This window comes from Eulemur rufifrons, chromosome 21 (genome assembly GCF_041146395.1).
Source record: "Eulemur rufifrons isolate Redbay chromosome 21, OSU_ERuf_1, whole genome shotgun sequence".
Taxonomy (NCBI): domain Eukaryota; kingdom Metazoa; phylum Chordata; class Mammalia; order Primates; family Lemuridae; genus Eulemur; species Eulemur rufifrons.
Window position 1 is genome coordinate 14,728,077 of NC_091003.1, and position 19,084 is coordinate 14,747,160.

General features: G+C 44.6%; 1 protein-coding gene across 2 annotated transcripts in view; it reads left to right on the forward strand.

The window, feature by feature from the left end:
• Nucleotides 1-1,134: 1,134 nt before the first annotated feature.
• The window catches only part of USP30 (ubiquitin specific peptidase 30), a 28,453-nt gene continuing 10,503 nt past the window's right edge, over nucleotides 1,135-19,084 (forward strand). Inside the window, exons 1-7 of one of the 2 annotated variants that reach the window (XM_069496775.1) lie at nucleotides 1,135-1,283; nucleotides 4,589-4,698; nucleotides 5,859-6,041; nucleotides 11,523-11,626; nucleotides 15,622-15,720; nucleotides 16,320-16,365; nucleotides 17,444-17,538. In XM_069496775.1, the coding sequence (XP_069352876.1) occupies nucleotides 1,201-1,283; nucleotides 4,589-4,698; nucleotides 5,859-6,041; nucleotides 11,523-11,626; nucleotides 15,622-15,720; nucleotides 16,320-16,365; nucleotides 17,444-17,538 (720 nt within the window). In that variant the 5' untranslated portion in view covers nucleotides 1,135-1,200. The remainder of the gene's footprint in view (nucleotides 1,284-4,588; nucleotides 4,699-5,858; nucleotides 6,042-11,522; nucleotides 11,627-15,621; nucleotides 15,721-16,319; nucleotides 16,366-17,443; nucleotides 17,539-19,084) is intronic. The other variant, XM_069496776.1, reaches the window with a different exon arrangement.

Genomic DNA, 19,084 nt, shown 5'->3' on the forward strand with positions numbered 1-19,084 from the left:
TTCACCAAAAATACCATTAGTCATAAAAATGGCACACATAGACTTGCTCTAGTCAGGGTTGCCACAAACCTTCAATTTGTAAAAATACCTAACTAAATAAATAAATGCAGTATCTGGAAAGTGCAATAAAATGGGTATGCCTGTATACCTCAATTTTTAAAAAGCAAAAATTATTTCTCAATTTTAATTTCTAATAGGATAAATACAGATATCACCCATACAAACAAAAGCTCTCAATAACTTTTAAGCACACAAAGAGATCTGAGACCAAAAGTTTAGAGAACCACTGAGCTAACACATTGCTTTCTTTACTAAAGCAGTTGCAATTATTTGGTCTGGAGTTGAGGAAAATGATTAAAAGGGACAGCAAAATCTCTCGGGCTCTAATACTTTATAAACTGTGCTGTCCAACGTGGTAGCCACTGGTCACATGTAACTATTGAGGACATAAAAAGTGGGTAGTCTTGCTGGATGCGGGGGCTCACATCTGCAATCCCAGCGCTTTAAGAGACCGAGGTAGGAGGATTACATGAGCCCAGTTTGAGACTGCAGTGAGCTATGATGGTGCCAAACTGAGGTGAAATGGGGGTAACGTTAAGGTTGCTGTGAATATTAAATGTGAATAACGCACGTGACCTACTTAGCAATGTACCAGGCACCTAGGTAAACAATCAGTTTAGTGGCTGTTACCATGAAAGACCTTGGTTTCTCTACTGATACAGTGAGATGGGCCATATGCTAATTAAAGGCCCTTCCTCTGCGACCTATTTCCACTCTGACGACTGGAATAACTAATGGTAGCAGAGACCTGACACCGCTTTCGGGAGGGGGCCTCACTCTCCACACTGAAAAATTCAAATCATGACCCAGGGTACCTTCATGGAAGTGGGGCATCTGTTTTGACGATGGTATCTGGGCAAAACGTGAAAACGAAATGGCCCCGGAGCGCTGAGCCTCCCTTAACAACCGACGCTAGAGCCCGTTGCTAAGGGGGAAGAAAGAACAAGGACGTGGTCCGTCGGCTATTGCTCTCCGGCGGCGGCTACTTCCGGTCCTCCTGGGAGGCCGTCCTTTGGCCTACCTTCCCCCGACGAGCTGGGACTGTGACCGCGGGTTCCGCTGCCGTGGGAGCCTTCGGAGTCCTCGGTCCGGCGGCCGTGGCAGCGGCGGGGGCGACGGCGGGCCTCCGGCACGACCGCAATGCTGAGCTCCCGGGCCGAGGCGGCCATGACCGCAGCAGACAGGGCCATCCAGCGCTTCCTGCGGACCGGGGCGGCCGTCAGGTGAGCTTTGGGGGGCGGGGCGGTTGGAGGGGCCGGGACTGGAGTCCCCAGACCGGGCCTGTGGTGGCCTTTTCTCGCCCTAGTCAGGGTCCCCAGGGCCGGAGCAGACACTCCTAAGCTTCTGCGTCCAGTAGCGTTGGCGGCCCAGACCCTAGGGATGACGGGCCTCTAAGGGCCCCCAATCCTTCGGCAACACCAGTTCTGTCAGCGCTCCCCAGTTCTGTCAGTGCCTTCCCTGCCCTGCTAGAGCCTCCCCGATCCTGTCATTGTCCCCAGGACTTCCAGGGCCTTCCAGTCTTTTCAAGACCTCGAATTCTGTCAGTGCTGTCCAGTCCTCTCAGTGCCTCCTAGGCCTGCCAAGACCCCTCAGTCCTCCTAAGGACACTCCCAATCCTTCTGGGCCCCCAGTCATATGTTTCTGGACTGCCAGGGTTTCCCAGTCTTGCCCAGCTTCCCAATCCTGCCGTGGCTCTTGCAGTCCTGTGTCTCGGGCCTTCAAGCGCCCCCCATCTTGTCAGCACCCCTATTTCTGTCGCGCCCTCCCCCCCAGTTCTGCCAGGGATTCTCACTTCCGTCTGGGTCCCCAATATTATTAGTGTGAATAAAGACCTTTACCTTGCAGGGATCCCTAAACCAGACAGGGTCCCTTAACCTGTTAAGACCTTCTGCTCCTGTTAGGACTCCCAATTGCCTGGGTCCCCAATCCTGTAAGAGCCCCCATTTCCCTCTTCTAAATCACCCTCCCAAGAGCTCCAGGCTTCAGAGCTGAGCACCACACCCCCAGTGCTGATCCCAAATGACTGAGACCTGTTGCTGAGGTCGACTTCCTCTGGAGCTGGAGCGGGTGTAAATAGCTTGTTATCATAGGGCTGGAAGTCCTCAGTGGCTGTCCTGTCCATTGTCCCCATTCTGTAGATGAGAGATGGGCCTTGGGACAGCCTTGCCTGTGGCCCCACAGCTGACCTGATTAGTAGCAGAGCTGGAGGAGAAGCCAGATCTATCCTCTTCTGAGGCCCCACCAAGCCCCTCGTGATGTCATTTTGCAGAGGACTGGAGTTTGCAGAGTTGCCACTCCTCCCTGGGGTTTTTGTCCATGCCGTGCTAAGAACTGGGGCAAACCTCTCTCCCATCCCTTCAAGACTATTTCGTTCGGTTTCTCTCATGAACTTTGGTTTTACTGTTAAGCATAGACTTAGGAGCTGGCATGGATTCAGAGCCATGGTCCCTTGCTCAATGTGACCAAGTTGGCCTCTTAGTTTCCTTGTCTGTGAAAATGGGGGTGATAAGTAGAACCTACTTCTGTGAGGTTGTTTTGAAAATGAGATAAGATTATCACCATGGCGGCATAGTGTATGCACCCTTAAATATTAGTGTTTGATTAGGGGATTTTAAAGCACTTCTAAAGTGCTTTAGCACTTCATTGATAGTCTTAACCTTTCCAGGCACTTTTGTGAATGTATGTATTGTGTAAAAGTCAACACGGTGATGCATGAAGAAACTTCAAGAATAACTTTCATTAATGAACCTGAGATTATAATACTAAATAATTGTAGCAGCTAATATTAAGTTTTTATTATGTACCCTACTATGTATTAGCACTTATTTAATACTGACAAAAACCCCTATGAGGTAGGTCCCATGATTATTTTGTACAGAGGCTTAGAAGGTGAAATGATGCCCTGGGAAATAGCAGAGCCAGAATTGAACCAAGTTAATGTCATCTCACTTTCTTAATCAAGTTCTGTGCACATTCTATTGACTCTGTCTTGGAAGAACAAAGATTTATTTGAAAATCGGCTATTAGCTATGACACTAGGAAAATGTTAAATATTATAAGACAGAGTCATTATTATCATCAGTGACTCTTTACTAAGTTAATGTTTACTGAGGTGAGATCAAAACAATATTCACATGATCCTAATGTTGGGATAAGAATATATTACATGTATACATTTGTAACATAGGTACACGTATATATTACACATAGATATCCATACATACATAGTTTGCCTTATTTGGTGGAAATACATAACTTTGTATAAAAATAATGTTTTAAATTTCTGGTGAAATTTCTTCATTTATAGCAAAAGAGTGACTTCAGTGTTCCAGTCAAGCCTGATACTAAGAAATCTTTCATTTTATTAGTATTCAGATCATTTACACTATTGTATGTTCCTTCCCTGTTTAATGTTCTAAAACAAAAATCAGGCCGGGCGCAGTGGCTCACGCCTGTAATCCTAGCACTCTGGGAGGCCGAGGCGGGTGGATCGCTTGAGGTCAGGAGTTCAAGACCAGCCTGAGCAAGAGCGAGACCCCGTCTCTACTAAAAATAGAAAGAAATTATCTGGCCAACTAAAAATATATATAGAAAAAAAAATTAGCCAGACATGGTGGTGCATGCCTGTAGTCTCAGCTACTCAGGAGGCTGAGGCAGTAGAATCGCTTAAGCCCAGGAGTTTGAGGTTGCTGAGAGCTAGGCTGACGCCACGGCACTCACTCTAGCCCGGGCAACAGAGTGAGACTCTGTCTCAAAAAAAAAAAAAAAAAAAGTTCTACAAGAAAAATCAATTTCGGTATATTTTCTCCAGTATTCAAACATTCAGTAGATATTATTGAGAACCTGCTATGTGCCAGGCATGATCTAGACACTCAGGATATGTCAATGAGTAAAACAAAGATCCCTGCCCTCAAGGACTTTACATTCCAGTGGAGGGAGACGGAAAACAAACAGTGAATAGTGAATTTTATGTTAGCAGGTGGTAAGTGTTATGGTAAAAAAAAAAGGAACCAGGTAATAGGGACCAGGAGTACAGGTTCCAATCGTGTGTTCAGGGCAGGCCTCTTGAGAAGTGAAGGAGGTGAGGGAGTGAGCCAAGCAACTATCTGGGGGAAGAGCATTCTGGGCAGAGGGAGCAGCAGTGCAAAGTCCCTGAGGTCTGAGCGTTGGTTGGTGGTGGCCAGTGTGGTGGTGGAGTGAGAGGCAGAGTGGGAGGAATGAATGAAATGCAGCTTTTGGAAGGCTGTGCTCTGACATAGATTTTAAATCCTAATGTCTATGAAGCAAAAACAAAAACAAAAAAAAAACCCAAAAAGAAAAAAATGTCTTCAAAACAATGTTGCATGAAAATAAATCCTAATGTCTAAACATCCTGATTTTCAAGACAGAATCCTATTACTGTCTATTTCTTTAATTTGAAAGTTAGGTATTTGGTGGGTTATTTGGACAAAATGTTATTCTGCTTATCTATATATCTACATACTGTGTTTGTGATGAGAAAAGACAGTAAACTTATTTTCTTTTTTAGATATAAAGTCATGAAGAACTGGGGAGTCCTGGGTGGAATTGCCGCTGCTCTTGCAGCAGGAATATATGTTATTTGGGGTCCCATTACAGAAAGAAAGAAGCGTAGAAAAGGTAAGAATGCAACCACTGTATCATGGTCTGTAGATGAAACTCAAAACCCTGTTATCTGAAAACAGTACAAAAGGGGAGGGGAGTGGCCATTTTTTTGTTCTCTTGTATCTTTAAAATGAAGACTTCAGTTTTTGAAACAGTACTTTCACATCGACTTGGTATTGTACACCCTGGAGTAAAAAGATTTCTGTTTCAGCCCCTCTTCAGACTTGAGCTGGAGGCATGCTTTGTAATGAAACATTTCAAGTGGCTTAATTGTCTCAGTGTTCTCATTAATATGGCAATTGTGTCTTTCAGTAGTACAGCTGACTAATTATGTCATGCATTTGTGGTCTCTCAAACTAGATGGCCAGTGACTGGTAAAAATTTCAAGTTAGTTTCTTCATTAATAAAAAATCTATTTCCTTATTTTTTTAAATGCCCCTTTTTTAAATGTTGCACTACTTAACGTTGATCAAAATTCAGCAAAGAAAGAAAGAAGAAAAGGATGTAGCAAAATTTGATCATTGTTAATTCTGAGGATGGTTATGGTTGGGGTTCGTTATACATTCTCTCTCCTTTTGTGCATGTTTGAGATTTTTTTTTCTTTCCCTTGTAGATATCTTTTGTATTGAGAATTTTTTTATAATAAAAAGCTTTTTAAAAATTTTGAGCAGAAGAGGGGATTATCAGATTTGCAGAAAGGCTGATCAGAATTAGCACAGTGATGTCTTTCCCGTGATTGTTAAGATAAGAACAAAATTGTTGTCCTGGGGAAGCAACAATAAAACAATTGTTTTCTTCTGTTCTGAAAAACATCGCTATTAAAGAAGAGAGCACATGAGAGAATGAGGGAGAGAAAAAGAGAGGAGACGGTTACCACGTGTTTTTATGCATTTAGTATGAACCAAGCTGTGCCAGATACTGTAATGACTTTCAGAAATAACACACGGCAGGAACCTGTCCTTGTCCTCCTGTGGCTTACAGTCTGCAGTTCTGGGACCAGGCCTTGGCACAGGCAGAAGGCCTGGCCTCCAGGTGTCTCTGGACAAGCACCTGCTCAGATTGGGATTCTCAATTTAAGGCCACAGTGCAGAAACTCTGGGTCTCAAATGGGAGCGAAAAGAGAGTTGGTCCAGTGTGATGTGCTGTTCTCTTTTTCCTCCCCCTTTTTTTTTTAGGGCTTGTGCCTGGCCTGGTCAATTTAGGGAACACCTGCTTCATGAACTCCTTGCTTCAAGGCTTGTCTGCCTGCCCTGCTTTCATCAAGTGGCTGGAAGATTTCACCACCCAGTACACCAGGGATCAGAAGGAGCCCCCCCCTCAACAGTATTTGTCCTTGACGCTGTTGCACCTCCTGAAAGGTATCTACATGGGAATATCAAGGGCATCTGTGCACATTTTGAAGACGTCCAGATGACAGACAAAGGCTTAGTAGCCTTATTATAGAAAACAATCAGATAGATTGTTATGGAAAAAACACTAAAAGCCCAATAGATGCAAACGGCTATTTTTTAAAAATCAAAGATGGAACCGTTTATTTAAAAAATTGTCAGTTTAATAACAGCTTTTTAAGGAAGGGAAAAAAATCCACTGCCACATAAACATTTTCATTATAAGAAGTACTCTGTTTTAAAAAAACATTAACGTAAAAGAAAAAAAAATGTGCCTCAGCCTAGGAAATAAGATAATTCGCAAAAGAAGTGATACAGATTGCTAACAGACACTCAGATGTTCAACATAACCATCATCAAAGTGATATAAACAAAATAATAGTGCCATTGTTTTGCCTGTCAGCAAAAATTACAAAGCAAATTCACAGCCCTGGCCGGCTGTCGGCCCGTGTGTCTATATGCTGCTGCTGAGGGTGTGACTGTGTGCACCCTTTCTGGAAAGCAGTTTGGGACCACACAGTGATAGCTTGCACAATATTTAGTGCCGCTTGACCCAGTAATTCCACGTCGGGGAGTCTGTCTTACAGAAATAGAAATGTGGACTGTAATTTAACCAGCCTGGAAAATGGAGTCCTAAAAGCAGACAAGTTTGGGAGTGGCTGAATACCGGGCCCCAACTTGGAGAGTCACGGCATACATTGGCTTGGTAAAGGTTTTACGAAATAACCTATTCAAGTTCATTTTTAAACCAACATTTTTGACTACAGAACTGTTTGCTTTTTTCCTCCATAATGTCTGTTAACATCCCATGGACATCCTACAGAACACAATGTAGGCACAAAGTCCTCCAACACCTAATCATAATGGCAAGAAAGGGGGAAGAATACAGAGGGCCAATAGAGAACGATTAAGGAATCAATGGCATGTAACCATTAAGAATCATTTTTTGCTGTCAAAGGTGAAGGTGGGAAAAAAAGAACTAAAAAAAAAAATAATTTTTATGAAATGCTTTTTTTTTTTTTAATTTAGGAGAGGGTATAGGCTATAATATTAAAACAGCAAGATATAAAATATGATATAGTTTGACTTCATCAAAATAAGAACTTCCACAGATGAAGGCTGGACAGAAAAAGGCCAAAACGTTAGTAGTGGCTATTTTGGTGTTGTGCAGTTATTGATAGTTTTAAAAAACATTTTTTAAAACAACTATACTTCTACTTTCAACAATAAGCATCCCTTACTCTCGCTGCCAGAAAAAAATTGGGTTTAAAAAACACCCTAAATCTTGCTTTGCCGAGGTTATTTTCCCATGTGCTCTCTGCTGAACACAGAAATCTTTATGAAGCAAGTGTGCTCTTCTGTATAAGCAGTGATTTAGTTGCTTTTACTGCTCTGTTTTAAAAAACAATACTATTCCACAGATTGTGTGAAAAGCCAAAATGTCCACACGAGATGTCACTGTCACGATGCAAGTTTAGGCGCCGTCCCCACCCCCCAGCACTGCCCTCGGACTGCTCGCACGTGGCACCCAGTGTGGGGCACCAGAGCCGGCCTCAGCAGCTGCACCTCGAATGTCCGCCCCCTTCTCTGCTTCTGCCTTTCAATCATTTGGGTTTTTTAGAAACAACCTTTAATTACACAAGAAATGCATTGAAAGGCCGGGCGTGGTGGCTCACGCCTGTAATCCTAGCACTCTGGGAGGCCGAGGCGGTTGGATCGTTTGAGCTCAGGAGTTTGAGATCAGCCTGAGCAAGAGCGAGACCCTGTCTCTACTAAAAATAGAAAGAAATTATATGGACAACTAAAAATATATATAGAAAAAATTAGCCGGGCATGGTGGCACGTGTCTGTAGTCCCAGCTACTCGGGAGGCTGAGACAGGAGGATCGCTTGAGCCCAGGAGTTGGAGGTTGCTGTGAGCTAGGCTGACGCCACAGCACTCTAGCCCAGACAACAGAGTGAGACTCTGTCTCAAAAAAAAAGAAAAGAAAAAAAAAATGCATTGAAGAAATTCTCCTTGTAAAAACTTAAAGCATTACAGATAAGGCTAACGTCCCCTTCATCACTACTGCAATCCTGCTCCCTCCTTCCTTCCTAAAAGGAAGCTGTGAGTGTGTCCTTCCAGACAGTTTTCTGTGGATGTAAATACCTTTCTGTGGAGCCATAGAAATTATATATTCTTTTGTGTTGTTCACGTCCAAATAATATAATATTCATTAGAGAAATGTCCATTTCAGTACATGTAGTGCTACCTCATTCTTTTTGCTTTTTTGTGAGTTTATTGGTTTTGTATATTTTGTCTTCTGTGAATTTCTCAGTCATATCCTTTTGCCCATCTTTATAAACTGTGCTAAGATATCCATAACCTGAAATTTACCATTTTAACTATATAGTTCAGTGGCATTAAGTACCATCACATTGTTATGTAACAGTCACCACCATCTATCTCCAGAACTCTTTTCATCATCCCATACCGAAACTCTGTGTGCATTAAACAGTAACTCCCATTCTCCCCACCCCAGCCCTTGGTAACCATTGTTCTACTTTCTGTCTCTCTGAGTTTGACGCAGATCTCATTTTGTCATGAGATACCACATATCTATGTACCTCATTTAAGTGGAATCATACAATAGTCATCCTTTTGTGACTAATTTTACTTACCATAATGTTCTCCAGGTCCATCCATATTATAGCAGGTATCAGAATTGCATTCCTTTTTAAGGCTGAATAATATTTCATTGTATATATGTATGTGTGTGTGTACACACATACAACATTTTGTTTGTCCCTTCATCCATCAGTCAGTTGACGTTTGGATGAGTTCCATCTTTTGGCCATTATGAATAATGCTGCTATGAACATGTTGGTGTACAAACATCTGTTTGAGTCCCTGCTTTCAATCATTTTCTGGAAATTCCCAGAAGTGGAATTGCTGGATCAAATGGTAATTCTGTTTAATTTTTTGAGTAGCTGCCTTACTTTCCACAGAGGCTGTACTATTTTATAATCACACCAGCAGTGCCCAAGGGTTCCCGTTTCTCCTCATCCTCGACAACACTTGTTTTCTGTTTTTTTGATAATAGCCATCCTAATGGATGTGAAGTGGTATCTCATTTTAATTTGCATCTTCCTAATGATAAGTGATGTTGAGCATCTTTTCATTTGCATACTGGCCATTTGTATATCTTTTTGGAAAAATGTCTGTTAAAGTCTTTTGGCCATTGTTGAATTGGGTTGTTCAGGTGTTTTTTATTGTTGAGTTTTAGGAGTTCAGAGTTTATATATTCTGGGTATTAATCCTTCATCAGATATATGATTTGCAAACCTTATTCATTCTTTTTTTTTTTGGAGACAGGGTCTCACTCTGTTGCCCAGCCTAGAATGCAGTGGCATGATCATAGCTCACTGCAACCTCGAACTCCTAGGCTCAAGCAATCTCCCTGCCTCAGCCCTCTGAGTAGCTGGGACTACAGGTGTGCACCATTCCACTGGGCTATTTTTTTTTTCTAATTTTTTGTAGCGATGGGGTTTCGCTACGTTGCCCATGCTGGTCTCAAACTCCTGGCCTCAAGCGATCCTCCTGCCCCAGCCTCCCAAAGTGCTAGGATTATAGGTGTGAGTCAGCACCCCCAACCTCATTCACTTTTATAGCTGCATAGTATCCACAATATCAAGACACCCCAGTAGTTTAACCATTTGCTTCCAGTTCCTTGTCAAGCAGGCTACAGTGGACGTTGTTGTCTAGGTCTCCTTATGCACACAAACACATGTTTCTCTAGGGTAGATCCTGAAAAAGTCAAATTGCTGGGTTGTGGATATGAAAATGTTAGTAGTCATTGCCAAACTGCTCCATAGCATTTTAGACAAAATTGGGCTAAAGGGGACATTAAAATTTTCCTTGGGAGCGAAAAAGCTAACACAAGGGCTGCCCAAGGGGTGTGGGAGGAGGAAGGCAGATATAATTCCTTTCCCAACTCCCTTTGTCCTAGAGGGTAAAGGGCTGACCCAGGATGTACACACACTGATGCATCTCAGGTCTTCTCAGCACCAGCTGCCAGGGCTGCTGCGCCCAGGGTTGCCACCAAGCTCAGACAGGGGTGGGGTGGGGACACACTGGAGGTGGGAGGGTAGCAGTGCTCAGAACCTCCAGAGTCAGAGCCTGACATACTTAAAGGAATCTTGCAAGTCCACTGACGGTAAATCAAAGAGAAGCAACAGGCTGGCCTACTTTATCTTGGGAGTCACTGAACTTGCAGAAGCTGCACTGAGATGGCAGGCCCTACATCTCCCTCCCCTACGCGCTGGCAGTGCCAGCCCAGCGTGAGGTAAGGATCAGGAGGCAGCACACTGTGGCCACGGGCCATATCCAGCCCACCGCCTGCTTCTGTCAATAAAGTTGTGTTGGAGCACAGGCCCACTGGTTTAGGTGTTGCCTGTGGCTGCTTTTGTGCTGCGACAGCAGAGTTGAGTAGTTGTGACAGAGACCATGTGACCCACAGAGCCTAAAATTTTACTTTTTGGCCCTTTACAGAAAAAGTACCAACACCTAGTCTAGTGGTAATGATTAAATGAATTCATAAGCCCATGAAACTTATTTTTGTTTATTAGCCTCGGTTTTACTTGTGATTGGAAAGTAAGGCCAGGCACAGTGGCTCACGCCTGTCATCCCAACACTTTGGGAGGCTGAGGTGGGAGGATCACTTGAGGCCAGTTCAAGACCAGCCTGGGCAACATAGCAAACCCCGCCTCTACAAAAAATTTAAAAATTAGCCGGGCAGGTTGACGCGTACCTATAGTCCCAGTTACTTGGGAGGCTGAGTCAGGAGGATCCCTTGAGCCCAGGAGTGGGAGATTGCAGTGAGCTATGATCAGGCTACTGCACTCCAGCCTGGGCAACAGAGTGGGACCCTGTTTCTAAAAAGTAATAATAATAATAAAGAAAAGTAAACCACTCAGGAGACCCTTGCAGGCTGCCACATACAGCTTGATGCTTTGCCATGATAATCAGAAACTCAAATGCAAACGAATACAAGCAAAGGCCTGGTAGCTGCGGGGAAAGCGCCCTGTGGAGAGGAGAGTGTGGGGTTGGACTACGCAAATGCTTGCGGGCCCTCCCAACCCTAAGAGTTGAGAGTTAAATCATTTCACTCAATAAGAACCTTGCAGCAATAAACTTATATTGATGCTGGTAATTTGAAGATCCAGAAATCAGTTACTTCATTTAAATGCTGCAGCCTCATGAAACATTACATTCACTCAGCAAAGGTCAAGTACCTAATAGCATACTCAGCATGGGGTGAGGCCACAAAGAAGAATGATAAAAGAGATCTAATTCCAAGGCGAATGTTGCAGTCCTTAAATTTTTAATTATCTTTAATGTGTTCTATTGTGCAGGTTTTCTGGTTAGTTACACTGGTGATTTTCCTAACCGTCTTACCTTTTTTGATTCCAGCTTTGTCCTGTCAAGAAGTTACTGACGATGAGGTCTTGGACGCAAGCTGCTTGTTGGACGTCTTACGAATGTACAGATGGCAGATTTCTTCGTTTGAAGAACAGGTGAGCACGACATTCAAACAGGTTTAGCTTGGAGAATCCTTTCCCCTGGTGACTTAGGGCCTGAGCTTGCAGTTGCCTGGCCTGAGCGTACATTTCTGTGACATTTTGGACCACCTTAGTATTCTGGGACCAGGGCACCAACCTTGTTCCTGCTCTCATGTTCAGAGGGGAAACACAGCTCTTTTCACCCGGTGAGTAGGTTAGCAGGAAAGGGCATGAACACACGGTCACCAAGGAGCAAAAATCTTTTTGGTTCTTGAATAACTTTGTACTCTAGTGGATGACAGGGACACCTGGGTTCTTTAGAACGAGGCAAGTAGCTTCACCCTAGAGGCTCAGAGGTTCAGGGGAGACCCTTTTTTGGACCATACCCTCATTTAAAAAAAACAAATTCAGCCAAATCCACCTCCCTTTTCCACGACTATAGGCTTGCTGCCCGCTTTGGAACTTGGTCACCCCCCTTCTCTCCAGACCACTATTACCAACAGCAAGTCTGAGGCAGAGGTCAAGAGAGTGAAGGTCTAGGGATGAAAAAATGTAGCTTCAGTGGCGTACTGGTACGTCCTCCCCAGCCACAGTGCCAAGACGGCTCGTGCAGCTTTGTGTAGGCGTCTTCTGCGGCCACTGTGCAGAGAAATGGGAGGTGGCCTTTTGGACCTCCCAAAACTGTGGGGCTGAAGTGAGAGGCATTTAAAAACTTTGAAAAGGGAAGTAGAAAGGGTTTCTAGCTCCTGTTATTTTTAAAGATTTTCTCATTTCTGCTTTAATCTGAAGCCATGTATTATTTTTTAAACGTGATGTTGGTGATATCTATACTTTCTTTTTTTTTTGAAGAGATGGGCGTCTCACTTTGTCACCCGGGCCAGAGCGCAGTGGCACATTCATAGCTCACTGCATCCTCCAACTCTTGGGCTCAAGCAATCCTCCCTCTTTAGCCTCCAGAGTAGCTGGGACTGCAGGCGTGTGCTACCACGCCCAGCTTATACCTTCTTAAAATGCATCTTGGTTAATCCAGTTGTATGTTGAAATGTTTTTCTATTTAGAAAATACTTTTTAAATCCTGCTCTGGTAACTGGAATTATTTAGCTGCATTTTACATGTCCCTAAACTGAGAGAATGACTTTGAGATTTAGTCTCCAAGGACATTAGATAATTATTCCAAGTCCTGTCCCTCCATTAACGACCCACCGAAGGCCAAGTCACTCCTTGGAAGTATTTCTAATGTCTTCAGCCCACAGCTGTCACTGAGCCACATAGTGCTACAGTGTGCAGGAAAAAGAGATGAGCGTGTGTGTCCCTTGGGCTCTTCCCCTTTGGAGACACCCAGGGCGTCCAGCATGGGGCCTTGCCCACGTCTTCGTTATTAATGGTCCAGACAGTCGATAACAGACTTGCACTAGTGACCCGTTTTCTGTGTCTAAAGCTAGAGCTGTGGGGGATGCATCGGGCTAAGCGCTTGCTTCACATGCATTAACCCTATAAGGAGTGGCTGTTATTGTCCCCATTTTACAGATAGAAACGCTGAAGCTCAGGGAAGTGAAGCGATTTGCCCAAAGTCACACAGCTATTGAAGGAGCAGGGCCAGGATTTGAGCGTCTGGTGCTCAAGGGCACACTCGCAGGCTCCACCCCCTTCTGCAGTACTGTCCCTTTCCTTGAGGCCATGTCTTTATGCGGCCCACTGACAGGATAGGTTATGGATCCGACTCTGTCCTGTCTTGGGATCAGGGTGGGCCCAGATGCCTTGTCTGTGAAGGCTCCAGGGAAGAGCTGTTTCTCCCCCAGGTGCCTGAGGCCCATTGCTGCCACAGGGCTGTCCCTCTGCTCACCCTGTCGCCTAACAGCTGGGCTGCCACACCCACCCCTGCATTGGGAGCCCCTCCTGTCTTCCAATCTCCAGCACTCCCTTGCTAACTGCAGTTTATGGCCCTGGAGAGGAGTCATTTCTGTGTGCAACAAATATTTACTGAACGCCTGCCTAGAGCAGGGCTTGGGGCAGGGCCTGGTGAGGGTGGTGGGGCAGTGGCAGAACCAGGACGTGAAGCGTTTCCTGTTCTCCTGGGGCTGGAATTCTGGTGGGGAGTGGCATGGCGGAGAGAGTAAACAGGTCATTTCAAGATGTGCTAACAAGAAAATAAACAGGCTGATGTAACAGGGGAGCCCGGGGAGCCTGTGGAGGAGGGGAAAGTGGCAGGGGGAGGAGATGCTCTCCGTAGGGAGGCTCTTCTGGGGAGGCGAGCTTTCAGCTGAGACGGGAAGTATAGAAAGGCGTGAACGCCCAGGTGCAGAGTGTTCCAGACGGAGGAAGAAGCCGGGGCAGGAAGCCGGGGGCGGTTGCACGGCTGTGGCATGTGGAGAATGGCAGGGAGGCCAGGGCGGGGAGGGCAGTGGCGGAGCTTGGCAGGGAGCAGATTGTGCAGGGCCGGGGCGGGAGTCGGGCTTTCATCGTGTGCACGGCAGGAGCCACTGGAGGCCTTTCAACTGCAGCCTGGTTTGATCTGACTTTGGTTTGAAAAGGAAGGCTGTGTGCGGGCAAGAGCTGAAGCTGAGAAGAAAGGTGGGAGGCGGCTGCAGTTGTCCGGGCCTGAGATGGCGCAGCTGTGGCGGGTTGAGGCAGGGGAGCTGGAGAGGCCGCAGGGATTTATGGGGGTAGAGCCTGCAGGACTGCTGCCCAATCGGCTGGGGCAGGCTGGGCTCGAGGGGTTTGGATAGTTGATCACGGAGTCCCTCCCTGGGGAGGAGCGCTGTCAGCACAGACCTGAGGAATGAGACGGAGGCAGCCGTGCGAAGGTCTAGGCACAGCCTGAAGTGGGAATAAGCTCGGTGTGTTCAAGGAGTGCAAAAGAGGCCAGGGCCGTGTGAATGAGGGAGAAGGTTCTAGGGGGAATCTTGGGCCCTCGGACAGGGGCTTTGTAGGTCAGGTAAGAAGGGTGGGTTTACTCTGGTAGTGAAAGCCTTTGGAAGGCTGAAAGCAGAAGAGGAAAGTCATTTGCCTTTAAAAGGCCACTCTGGTGACTGTGTGGAGGAGAGGCCACGAGTGCAAGTGGAGGGCCCGGGAGAAGAGAGACTCTGTCCCTCCAGGAAGAGAGAGGAGTGGCTTTGGCTTTCAGGAAAGAGCTGTTTGAGCTGATCCTTAAAGTGTAGTCCTCTGCCCTTGGGTCCAGCAGTCCCACTTCTGGTACAGCCCAGAAGATTTGAAAGCAGAGGCTCAAACAGATATTTGTACACTCATGTACATAGCAGTATTATTTGTAGTAGCCAAAAGGTAGGAGCAGTCCAAGTGTCCATCGATGAATGAAGAGGTAAACAAAATTTTTATACAGTGACATGTTATTCGGCCGTGAAACATGGAAATTGTGCAATATGCTACAACATGGATGAAACTTCAGGACATCATTCCAACTGAAATAAGCCAGTCCCAAAAGGACAAATACTGTGGGATTGCCCTCATCGGGGGTACCTAGAGTAGTCAAATGCACAGAGATAGAAAGTAGAACGGTGCCTGCTGGGAGTAGCGGGGGGTTAATGGGGCCGGGGCTTCAGATGGGGAAGATGAAAACAGTTCTGAGGGTGGATGGTGGCGACGGTTGCACGGCAGCGTGAATGTACTTACGGCACAGAACCAGACGTGTAAAAATGGCTAAGATGGTAAAGTTTATGTTTTGTGCATTTTACCACAATTAAAAAAAAAAAAGCCATCCTTCGGAGTCAGGTGGAGTGGAGGTCACGGACCATCTCAGTATAGCTAAAGCAGGCTCGGGGACCACTGGCAGAAAGGCAGCCACCTTGCTTTCTCTCCCCTTGGGCCTCTCCGTTGAGGGTCTTTATTTGTGACAGTGTCTAGACTCTGGGACAGAACCGTTTCCATTTCACGAGCTGGCCTTGAGAATGTAGACGGCACATCTGCCCACGTTAGCTGGTGGCCTGCACCGGGGCTGGTTCTGACACTGCCCTTGCCTCGCGGGCCTCTCTGAAGAATGCTTTGCCGTTTGACAGGACGCTCACGAATTATTCCACGTCATTACCTCGTCACTGGAAGATGAGCGAGACCGCCAGCCACGGGTCACACATTTGTTTGATGTGTACTCCCTGGAGGTAAACTGTTAACATTTTCAATATATTCAGTGCATCTTGTGCATATTTAACACGTGTGGGAACTGCGAGTATAGTCTTTGTACAGCCTTAAACTCAAAATTAAGATTCAGTAAAAATCAAAAGTGGGAGTGAAGCCAGGGGCAGGTCTTCAACTATTACATACTCTGCAGTTGGTGACTTCGGTTAGGGGTGTCAGGGCATCTTTAAAATGATTCATTGCAGCAGTTTGTGTTGGCTTGGAGAAGAATGTATTATTTTTTTCCTACTTAATAGAGGGGAACGAGGGGCCATAGAAATGCTAAATGAGTCCTTATTTCCCTGTAACAGTATAAAGATTTGGGAAGTTGATAAAAGTTAACCAGTAAAGGGGAAAATAGTCTAGAGAGAGGAAGTATGTTTCCATTGCATTCCATGAAGGAATATGCACAGGAAACAACCAGAGGGGGTAATTAAGGCTACTTTTAGAAACACGGGCTTTGTTAAATGTTGATTTTTAGTGGTGCACTCAGCACAGAAACCTGTAAGATTTAGGGCTGGGCGAGGGTGATAAAAGGGGTCGTAATGGGCTTTTTCAGTCTGTTTCTTTTCTTCCCCTACAGCAGCAGTCAGAAGTAACTCCCAAACAAATAACCTGCCGCACAAGAGGTAGTTGTTTTCTATTGAAATGTAACACTTAAGATGTGTGCTTTTTAGATATGACGATGATTTGCTTGTTTTAAAAAGATTTTTTTTTTTTTCCTGGTGCTATCTAAGCCAGCTTGAACTATGATGTGCTTGCAAAGGAGCTTGTGTTTTGGAATCAGCTTCACATGATTTTCTTGGTGTTCCCTCTTATCCCAGCCCTGCTCAGTTTCTTCCAAATGGACTTATTTGTGCTTCGAACAGGGCTTGCTTTTTACCTTCTTGAATTGATCCTGGGAAGAACTTAATAAGCTGAATCTGTCGTGTCCTCAGCATTTCCACTGTGGCCAACTTTTACCCCAAATCATCACAAGTCCTCCTTAGGAGGAAATCATTGTTTTCTTAAATAAAAAAAGAAAATTGACACATCACTTGCTTTGTGCATTAGTAGTAATAGGAACAAATATTTTTGAACCCATACTGTGTACCAGCCATTGCAATATCTCATTTAAGACTCATAACTCTATGAAGCAGATGATACTAGGGATAATGGGATAGTAATTATCCGCATTGCCAGCAGACTGAGGCTTAGGGAGATGAAATGACTTCCCAGGTTACAGAGCTCACAAGAAGCAGAGCCCAGGCCGAGCCCCGGGCTGCTGACTCCGGAGCCTGTATTTCTCACTAGTGTTCGTTCTACTAACCCCACTCCTAGCCAAAGAAAATCCCAGTCCTTCAGAACTTGCTTATTATTAATTCAGAAGTTTATCTCACTTTATGTTCATTTGTGCTATCTTTCTGTTGATATGTCAAACATTTTAAGCATATATTTGTAAAAAGATGTTGCTAATCACGAATCCCTTTTAAAAATGTGGCTGTACCCATTACATAGAAACCCCACGTAAAGATCTATATAAATTCTCCTGTGAAGAAATGGGATGTCTTTTGGATGGAGGTCAATGAGGGAAACTATTTCAGTGTAGTTTTCAAGAACATGTTTTCCCCAAAGGGAGTTTCTCCCACATACTAAGAAGGAGGGTGAATTTTGAGGTTGGTGCCAAAGGGCTGAAAGTGACATATCAAAAGATGTTTTGCATTCCAGGGTCGCCTCACCCCACATCCAATCACTGGAAGTCTCAACATCCTTTTCATGGAAGACTCACGAGTAATATGGTCTGCAAACACTGTGAACACCAGGTAAATACAATACCAATACTTGTTTGTGATTGCCTGGGCTCTGCACACTTAGTGGACTGACCGCCCCCCTGTTGGTCAGTGCCAACATGTCATTTGATCCTCCGATGTCATCTTCTGCACCAAGACCAGCAGACCTATTGTGGACTGGCAGGATTTCAAGTCCTAAGGTTGGGTCTATGCTCACAGTAGACACACCAGATTCTAGGGCTGGGTTTTGTTGTTTTTTTTTTTTTCTCCTTTGCTTTTGCAGTTTTAAAATCATTTTTTATTATGGAAGATTTCCAACATATAAAAATAGAAAATTATGCAACTGGCACCTCAATCAATTTTAGAACATTTTCATTACCTCCCCCTGCCCTCAAACCCATACCCATTAGCAGTCGCTTCCTGTCCTCTCCAACCCCCCATCACCTGGCAACCACTAAGCTACCTTTTGTCACTATGGCTTTGCCTGGTCTGGACATTTCATAGAAATGGAATCATACCATATGTGGCCTTTTGTGTCTGGCTTCTTTCACTTAGCATAATATTTTCAAGGTTCTTCCACATTGTAGCAGATATCAGTACTTCGTTCCTGTTTATTGCCAAATAATACAGCATTGCATGGATATACCACATTTTGTTTATCCACTCATCAGTTGATGGGCATTTGGATTGTTTCCTCTTCTTCGCTATTAAGAATAATGTTGCTGTGAATATTTATGTACGAGTTTTATGTGGAGATATGTTTTCAGTTGAGTGTATACCTAGGAGTAGAATTGCTAGCTCTTATGGTAACTCTGTGTTTAACCTTTTGAGGAACTGCCAGACTGTTTACCAAAGTGGCTGCACCATTTTCCATTCCCACCAGCAGTGTAAGAGGGGTTCCAATTTCTCCACAGCCTCCCCAACACTCACAATATCTGACTTTTTGATTCTACCCATCCTAGTGGGTGTGAAGTGCTAGCTCACTGTGGTTTTTTAACCCCCAGCTTTATTGAGGTATAATTGACCAATAAAAATTGAATATATTTAAGGTGTACAAAGTTGATGATTTAATATACGTGGTGGTTGCCAGGGGCTGGGGGTGGGGATGGGGAGATGTTGAATATATACATTATAAAATGATTACCACAATCAAGCTTGAGCTAATTAACACATTCATCACCTTTTTTGTACATGTGGTGAGAACACTTAAGACCTACTCTTTTAGCATATTTCAAGTATCCAATACAGTATTATTAACTGTCACCATACTGTGCATTAGATGCCCAGAACTTACTCATCTTACAACTAAAGGTTTGTACCTTTGGCCAACATGTCCCCATTCCCCACCTCCCACCCCCTGGCCACCACCATTTTACTCTCTGCTTTTGTGAGTTTGACTTTTCTAGAATGAGATCATATGGTATTTGTTTTTCTCTGCCTGGCTTATTTCACTTAGCATTTAACGTCCTCTAGGTTCATCCATGTTGTCACAAATGGCAGGATTTCTTTTTTTTTTTTTAGAGCTGAATAATATTCCATTGTATATATATACTACATTTCCTTATCCATTCATCTGTCT